General features: G+C 32.8%; 1 protein-coding gene across 1 annotated transcript; it reads left to right on the forward strand.

Annotated features, from left to right (window-relative positions):
* The first annotated feature begins 404 nt into the window (after positions 1–404).
* LOC120087629 (SH3 domain-containing protein) lies at positions 405–5,121 on the forward strand. Its single transcript, XM_039044468.2, has 10 exons — positions 405–717; positions 1,389–1,511; positions 1,597–1,666; positions 1,835–1,986; positions 2,447–2,548; positions 3,444–3,644; positions 3,753–3,815; positions 3,898–4,065; positions 4,571–4,645; positions 4,818–5,121. The coding sequence occupies exons 1-10, from the start codon at positions 658–660 to the stop codon at positions 4,932–4,934; spliced, it is 1,131 nt and encodes a 376-aa protein (XP_038900396.1). The 5' UTR covers positions 405–657; the 3' UTR covers positions 4,935–5,121.
* Positions 5,122–8,622: the final 3,501 nt, after the last annotated feature.

The following is an 8,622-nucleotide window of genomic DNA, read 5'->3' on the forward strand; positions in this document are numbered from 1 at the left end:
AGATTATATCTTTGATCCAAAATAATCCATAACAACTCTCAAACATACTCTAAATTCTTTTTAAAGTTAAGGAATATACTCCACATAAATTTGAATTATAAATTTAACTCAAGAAAGAGTTGAGTTAATTCAAACATAAATGATAAATGAGTTACATAAATGTCTATTACTACCTTAAAAGATCGATGATTAGATTCTCCACCTAAGTAGAAAGTCAAGTTAAAAAAGATTGAATCTAGATCTTCCATTGCCCTTGAATTTTTTTTTGAAAAAATAAAAGTCAAAGGGTAGAGGGAGAACTTTGAGGACTAGGGTCCCACCTCAAGATGAAAAAAAGAGAGAATAAATTTATTTTTTTATTAAAAAAACAAAATGAAAGTAAATTATCATAAACATAACTTCGTATATAAATTAGCAGACTTTCATTTATTTCAAAAAATATTTTACCTAATTAACAGACAAATGTAAGTACGAAGCCTCCGAAAGCTTCAAGTGCTCATCTTCCCAATTTTGAAAACCAAATCAATTATTTAAAAAATAAATAAATAAAGAAAAGAAAAGGCTTCATCTCTCTCTCTCTCTTCTTCTTCTTCTTCCTTCTCCAATCCCCCCGCCGTTTCTCCTCCGATTCCCGCCGGGCCAGATTCGACCCGTCGTATGGAGGCCATCCGAAAGCAAGCCACCAAGCTTCGTGAACAGGTCGCTCGTCAGCAACAGGTTTTGTTTTTGCCCGATCGAACCCTAACTCTTTCCCGTTGTTTAGATCCGTTTCTGTGTTTTCTTCGATCCCTCCGCGCTTTTTTCTGAGTTTTTTTTTTTACTTCTTCTTTCATGCCTTAGCTTCTTTGTTTTTGTTGTGTAGTTTTCTTTTTTAATCGGAATATTCGACAATGCAACTCCTGGTTATGTGCCTTCGATTCGGATGTCAATACTTTTTGTTTATTAATGATTTTCTTTTTTTACGAATTTATGGATCTGGAAGCTAAGTGTTTGATTATCTAATCTTCGGTTATTATTTTCTGGTGGATAATTTAACGATAGAGATGAATACGCAGAGTGAGGAATGCTAGGCATTCCTTATGATCAATCGATTTCAATTAGGAACCGCTAGTTTTTTTGTAATAGGATTGATGTGAAAGATAACTGTAACTTTATGCTCTTCAAAGAATGGTTAGTGTCTTATTCAGAAGAAATGCTCCTCTGAAAGTGGAAATGGACAAGAAATCGATGGAATGTGTTCTTAATCTATTTCCAGGCCTTATCTCTCCATTTATTCATTCATGGTTGCTTATCTTAATATTATGGACGGCTAGCTTAGAGCTTATTCTTATGTTCTTGATATTGCTAGGAAAGTCCACAATATAATGTAATCTCATTTTATTTTACAGGCTGTACTCAAACAGTTTGGTGCTGGGGGATATGGAGGTTCAGATAACATTATTACGGATGAGGCAGAGCTTCACCAACATCAAAAACTAGAAAAATTGTATATATCAACTCGTGCTGGAAAGGTTTCTACTCATCCTTATGGCTTAGCTCCTTTATTTTTCCAACTTGTATATATCAACTTGTTTTGAAGTTCGTATGTTCTTTTAGCACTTTCAAAGGGATATTGTACGAGGAGTAGAGGGCTATATTGTTACCGGTTCAAAACAAGTTGAAATAGGTAAGTTTTTGTATTGTTTTTAAATCTTTGAGGACTTTCAAAGTCTAGATCATAAATGTCTGTAACATTTTCAGAATTATTTGTAACAATCCAAATTTTATAGGATATCTCCAAAGGGTCATTTAGAGCATATTGACATTGTTCATTTATGCTCGTCTTATTCGATAGGAACAAAGTTGTCAGAGGATAGCAGGAAATATGGTGCTGAAAATACATGCACTAGTGGCAACACGTTATCAAAAGCTGCATTAAATTATGGACGAGCCCGAGCTCAAATGGAGAAAGAGCGTGGAAACATGTTGAAGGCACTTGGCACTCAGGTTAGATTGTGATTTTTTGTCCAAAATTAGATATCATGAATTCCTGTATAGAAAACTAATTACTGAAGGATGAAAGCTTAAATGGTTTTTACCAAAAAAGAAAGCCTAAATGGTTTTTGCTTTAACATCCATCGTATCATTTGAATTTTAGCGAGCCAAGTTCTTATTGGTTCAATTTTAAAGATGCATAATTTAGTCTTTTTAGAATAAGTACAAGGGTCCTAAACTTATGCATAATTCATTCAGGTTAAGAATTTTTATGTCATATTCATGATTTGAACCCTGTTAGGAATTTAGGCAGTTAAGGACTATGCCCATTCTGAGTTGAAATGATGAGCAACCCAAATATGAGGAACTTTCCCACCCATCCTTAGTTATAACTCTTTAAATGATACATAATTCACATTAACATACTAAGAAGGATAATGATTCAAGTGTTCTTGCATATTCCAATTAACAGGTAGCAGAGCCATTGAGAGCAATGGTTATGGGTGCTCCTTTAGAGGACGCTCGACATCTCGCTCAACGATATGACAGAATGCGACAAGAAGCTGAAGCTCAGGTAATTCGTCAATGCCTTAAGATCTTCCATTTCACAAATTAATTGGAATGCTCATTGGAAATTGGAATAGGTCTAGGCAAATCAAAAGGGAACATTTTGGAATGAAATATGCAAAAAATGGATCTGAATTTTTTTATATTTGTGTTTACTAAAATTATTATTGAATCAGAATGATTATGAGATTGATTATTAGCAATGTTGTCTACATGGACCTGTATCAAACTATAATTACGGAGAAAGAAATATGCTACGGTAAAAACTAATGGATTGACATTAATAAGAACATGAGAGTGACAACTTCCTAACTCTTGATGGAGTCCTACATCAATAAGTAAAAACGGGTCATTTCACTAGATGGAAATGACTCAGACTTGAAGTAAATTACAACAAAGGTGTTGAAATGCCTTGAATCTGATATATAGCGCTTCGAATGACCTAAGTTGTAATCATATTTATCATATTTACATTATTTATGTTATTAACTCTAGGGTTTAGAGAAGTGTGCAATAAAACTCTATAACCCTAGAGGCGTCTCCGACCCTGTAATCTAAATTATTCCCTCTAATAATGAACTATTCTCCTTCTACTCGTAGACTTATTTAACACATTGTTATCGAACCATGTAAATCTCTGGGTCGATTCTCTATTGCTTTACATTTTTTGTTCATCTTTATTTGTCAATTCCTTAACAAAAGGGATTGAAGGAGATGTTTTCATCTTCTAGTTCCTTTCTGATATGTAAGTCAGCCTTTGTTTAGCTATTCAAATTTTTGTTCTTGTTTTTGTCTATTCTTTTAGCTTTGTTTTTTATTGGCTCAGGATGTGATGTACTTTGGTAAGATTCCAATTCTATCCAATATTTAACCAAGTAGCACTTTATGTTCTACCTAGACAGGCTATTGAGGTTTTCAAGCGCCAGGCAAGAGTGAGGGAAACACCAGGCAATGCTGAGATTACTATGAAGTTGGAAGCTGCCGAAGCGAAATTGCAAGATCTAAAGTCAAATATGGCAACAATGGGAAAGGAAGCTGCAGCAGCCATGGCTGCTGTTGAAGCTCAACAACAAAGGTTAACTCTCCAGCGACTCATTGCCATGGTTGGTATAATTTTATCAGGATTTATGGTGGTTCTTTGATTTTGTTTAAATGTATTTTAGCAGTCAAAGATTGAAATAAATGGTCTTGTTTCATTCTGTATTTTGAAGGTTGAAGCAGAACGTGCTTATCATCAGAGAGTCCTTCAGATACTTGATCAGCTTGAAGGCGAGGTAGCAATCATGTGCCAGTTATGTTCTGAAGCTTTTCATTTTATGTTGAAGGATTAGGTGTGTAATATTCTTTTGGTGGTAGATGATATTGGAGCGGCAAAGAATTGAAGCTCCTCCTACTCCTCCTCCTCCTGGTCCAAGTGTAGACAATGCCATGCCACCTCCCCCATCATATGAAGAAGTCAATGGTGTATTTGCTTCTCAAGCACATAATGGCTCAACAGATTCCATGGGTTACTTTTTGGGGGAGGTAGCTTGCCAATTTCCTCTCTTTGGGTCTTTTTTTTTCCTATATATATATATATATATATATATATATATATATATATATTAATTATTATTGTTATTGTTGTTGTTTTTTTTAATACTCTTGAACTTTGCTCTTCGTTTCAAAATTACCTATCTTCTTTCGAAAGTCGCAATAGAAATCTATTAGAATTTAAGATACAAATTGAGAATCGAAACGATTGTAGTGGTGAACTGCAATGGTGTGTTAGTACTCGAGTCTCAATTTCGTCTAGGTCTCATCGTTTCAGGTCCCAGTTTTGGTCTCACATTCTAACGGATTTCTACTCCAACGGTAGTTTTGAAGCATTTGTAAAAGGTCAAGGATAATATTGCAACTTTAGAAAAATTAGGGAACTTTCGAAACAAAGGGCAAAGTCTTTCGATTCTCTCTTTCTCTCGGGAAATTTCTACATCCTGTTGGATTACTAGCTACATGATTTGTCTTTGTTTTGTAATCTCTCTTGCAGGTTATGCATCCCTACCTTGCCGAGTCAGATGTTGAACTCAATTTATCAGTTGGTGACTATGTCGTTGTTAGAAAGGTTACATGCGTTTATGTAAACTAAATTCATATATGCTTAAATATTGGAATGTGGAATGGCAACATTCCAATAAGTTGAACTTGGATATTGAAGGCTAGGTTTCAAAGTTTTGTTCAGATTCTAAACAAACCGGTTACTGATCATGTTTTCCTTTGGTTCTTTCTTTCAACAGGTGTCGAACAATGGTTGGGCCGAGGGAGAGTGCAAAGGTAAAGCAGGTTGGTTCCCATTTGGATATATCGAAAGAAGAGAACGCGTACTTGCAAGTAAGGTTGCTGAGGTGTTTTGATCCTTTTGCTTGAATTTATTTGGTTGGGATTATTGTATGTGTATTTTTTTTTTCTTTTTTTCATTAGATGTACTCAGATGATGCATCTTGTTCTTGCTCATAGAATGCTCATTCTAGCAATTTTTGAGATTTTGTAATATAGAGACCAACAATTTCTGATATTGATCTTTGTGGGCTGGGTTCGAAACTTCCTTTTTATTGGTTTTTTACCCCCTTTTATTCCCTTTCTTTCTTTTTCCCCCCCTTTTAGGAGAGGTTCTATTTGGCGTTCTGTTTTGACATGGTTGTATTATTATCCAGTTTAGCTAATGAAGAACCTTATTGATTTCAGTTCTGTCTGGTCACTAGTTGCTTTGATATTCTTGTTGTCGTCAATTAAGTTATGCATTTTTAAGATTTTAAGATTTATCTGTCGTCAATATGATATTCTTCTTGTTGTGCCAATATGAGGATAGGTTTGTGATTAAAACATTGAAAATTTCACTTCTACCTTTGTTGTTCTAGAAAAAACTTTACCCTTTGTCACTCATCAAAAGCTATAGTCTGGATTTGAGTATTAAGTATTCACTGATTCTAATTCTAGAAAGCTTTTTAGCCTTTCTTTATTAGTTTCGTGTAGAATAGAATGAAGGGCCCCACCTCTTTGGTAATTGTTTTTCATGAGGAGCATAATCTTTCTTTTCCTTATAATTTTCTTTTCACTAATCTGGGCACTCACAAATAAATAAATAAATAAATATATATATATATATTTTGGAGTTGTCTTACATTACATGAAGTTTCTCTTCTCTTTTCACATTTTTGTTAATGTGTAAGTACTTTTTGCATCTATGATATATATGTACACATGTATGTATGTTGTAAGAGATGGGAGATTTTATTTATTTATTTATTTATTTTGGGTGCCTTTGCCCTTACAATATCAATAAATTTTTATTTATCTGTCGATCTTTGATGATGAGAAGACATCGTTTCCGTTGACTCCTTGGGTCTTTTGGCTTGAAAGTTGCCTACAACAGTGCTTTGACAATCTTTTTGAGGTTGAAAGGTGGCTTTCTCCTCAAGTCTTTTGGCACGTACTCCCTATTTCAAGATTCAGTTGCTGAATTTAAGCTCAATTAGCTCATTTGAATGTTATTTTTTTTCTTTTCAAAATGCTCTTAAAAACTTCAGATTGCTCGATTTCTACAAAAATAAACAATTAAGTACGTGAAAGTAATGGAGTATGGAATTAGCATGAAATAACATTTTAGGTGTTATCAACAACTCTTTAGGTTGAGTTGTCTATTGGATAGTTGCTACTTATGTTGATGATATGTGATTGTTGGGATTATTTATATGAAAATTGAACCTTTAGGTAGAATTGTATCATTAGGTTTGAGTAGTTACCATTTTTGCAACTATTTAGGCAAAGATGGTTATACATTCAATTCAGTTCATCTATTTGTTTGAGTGTGAAACATGAAATATCATATCTAACATTGGAGATCTACTTAAAAGGTTCTAATTCACATTTATTATGAATCATGTATGAATAAAATGAATTCTAATTGCCAAATTGAAAGTTGTCTTTCTCTATATATATGATCAACAAAAGTTCTTATCAAATTACCGTCATCAAAATTTGCCTTCTAGACGTTAAAAGTGTTGTTTATAGAGATTCTCCTTTAGTAAGGGCTTAATTTACTAAATCTATATATCTTTTAATTCAAAAAACAATTACATAATTACTCAAGGTAATAAATTATCTTATTATGTCATTTCTTTATCAATTTCAGTTTATAGCTCCATTCCAATTACATTGTGTAGGTTAATTTAATCATTTATTTGTTTATCATTTTTATCTCTTTTATTACTTTTTAATTTTACGTTACATATTTATTACTTAGAACTCAATGAAATGCATTTTATTTAAGAAAATATCAATTCCACCTTAAAAGAACCATGCTGCAAAGATTTTAAACTACGTGCAAAACATATTTTATATTCATTTTAAAATTGATTTCATGTATCTTTATTGTATAAAAAAACTAAATTGATTTGCTTGTGAAACTTTAAAAGTTTAATTGATAAAATTAAAAGTCACGCAATATTTATTCAAACAAGATTTAATGGAAGGTATAAATTGACAAAAAAATTTAAAATTTAAAATTGATATAATTATTAGTTTAGAATTTAAAATGATACATACAACTCCAAAGAATGGGAGTTTTTGGTATCTTTTGGTTTTCTAAGATTTTTTTTTTTTGAGGAGATTTTAAAGGGGTTCTTGTTGGTTTTTTAGAGAGAGCAAGATTAGGTGCAATCTAAAACAATAAATCTCATACTTGCCTCTCATTTACTCACAAGGAGAAAAAAAATCATTTCTTAAATATAAAAATGTCACGTGATACATTTTTATTGGGTGATAGTCGGGTGGTGCAGTCCAACTACAGTTTTTTCTTTCTAAGAATATGGTTGTGGGAGCATTATTCATGCATAGGAGACGACATTCTATTTGACAATTGTCACATCATAACAATCCTTAAGCTCTAATATTCGAGATATAGACGAATTTTTGAAATTTTGGAATATATATATATATATTCCCCAAACTTTCTTGTTATTTAGTTTTTAGATTAAAAAACATTGTATGGTCCCAAAACTTTCATCAAAGTATTTTTAAGCTTTAATAAATAAAAATTTACTTCATATCCTGAAGAATATCATTAGAATTTAAAGAATTTTCTTACACATGTATATAAAGTCAATTTAATTTTTAAATTACAAAGTTCAAGTCATTACGTAATAAAAGTAAAAACGGCAGAATGCACCCTCCTTTCGGAGATCAAGAAGTCAGTTTGTTGGAATGCTCTAGATGTCGTCGTGGAAACAAAGGTACCCTGTGGACAAGGAGAATAGGCACGCCACGAAACGGTCCAAGGCAGACTCTTGAAAGGCAATGGAAAGACGTGACATATTTCATTTATTCGGAGCTATTAGAGCGTGATCCTTAATTCTTCTTGAACCCTCGATAGTTCTTTGTTTTGAACTATACCGGTTTTCAAGACCGGAGCGGGAGCTTATCCGGGAATGATTGGTCAACAACTAGCTCCTACTCCTATTCGTTTAGTCGATCTGGGCATACCACGTTTGGTAAACGAGACGTACGTAAGCCAACCATGTATATGTTCTTTGGAGTTCCAGCTCGTGGGGCAGTCTCTTTTGTTGCCCTTCCAATCAAAATAGTAGAAGGGCCCTCGCACCCCGTTCCAACAAGCTAGGGGAAATTCTTCGATCAGTTAAGATAGTTGTCAAGTTAGCTTTACGCAAGCCAGTGACACCATTTCAAAGTAGGAATCTTTTTCTATATAGGATATGGTTACCAGCGATCCAGTTTCGGGTATAAACATTAATTTTGATGACATTTTTCATGATAGGAACTAATTTGTTATAAATTTGAAAATATAAGAACTAAATTATTATAGACTAAATTGTTACTTTTATAAAATTTAGTGACAAAAAGTGTTTTCTAATCCCTTTTTAAACTTTAAATTATGTTTATTTTCTATTATTTATTGTATCACCATTTGATTATCTTTTAAAATACATTAACAACTTCTAACCTTCAGCAAATGAATAGATACTTTTAACTGCAAATTTATTATATTCATGACAACCACCATTTGATTAATCGTGTCTATTTATT

This window comes from Benincasa hispida, chromosome 10, assembly GCF_027475165.1.
Source record: "Benincasa hispida cultivar pf3 chromosome 10, pf3_genome.v1.1, whole genome shotgun sequence".
NCBI classification, from domain to species: domain Eukaryota; kingdom Viridiplantae; phylum Streptophyta; class Magnoliopsida; order Cucurbitales; family Cucurbitaceae; genus Benincasa; species Benincasa hispida.

Coding starts and splice junctions, on each gene's coding strand:
- LOC120087629 (XM_039044468.2), top strand. CDS start 658: ATGGAGGCCATCCGAAAGCAAGCCACCAAGCTTCGTGAACAGGTCGCT. Junction 3,816..3,897: donor TTGATCAGCTTGAAGGCGAG/GTAGCAATCATG, acceptor TTTTGGTGGTAG/ATGATATTGGAGCGGCAAAG. Junction 4,066..4,570: donor TGGGTTACTTTTTGGGGGAG/GTAGCTTGCCAA, acceptor TCTCTCTTGCAG/GTTATGCATCCCTACCTTGC.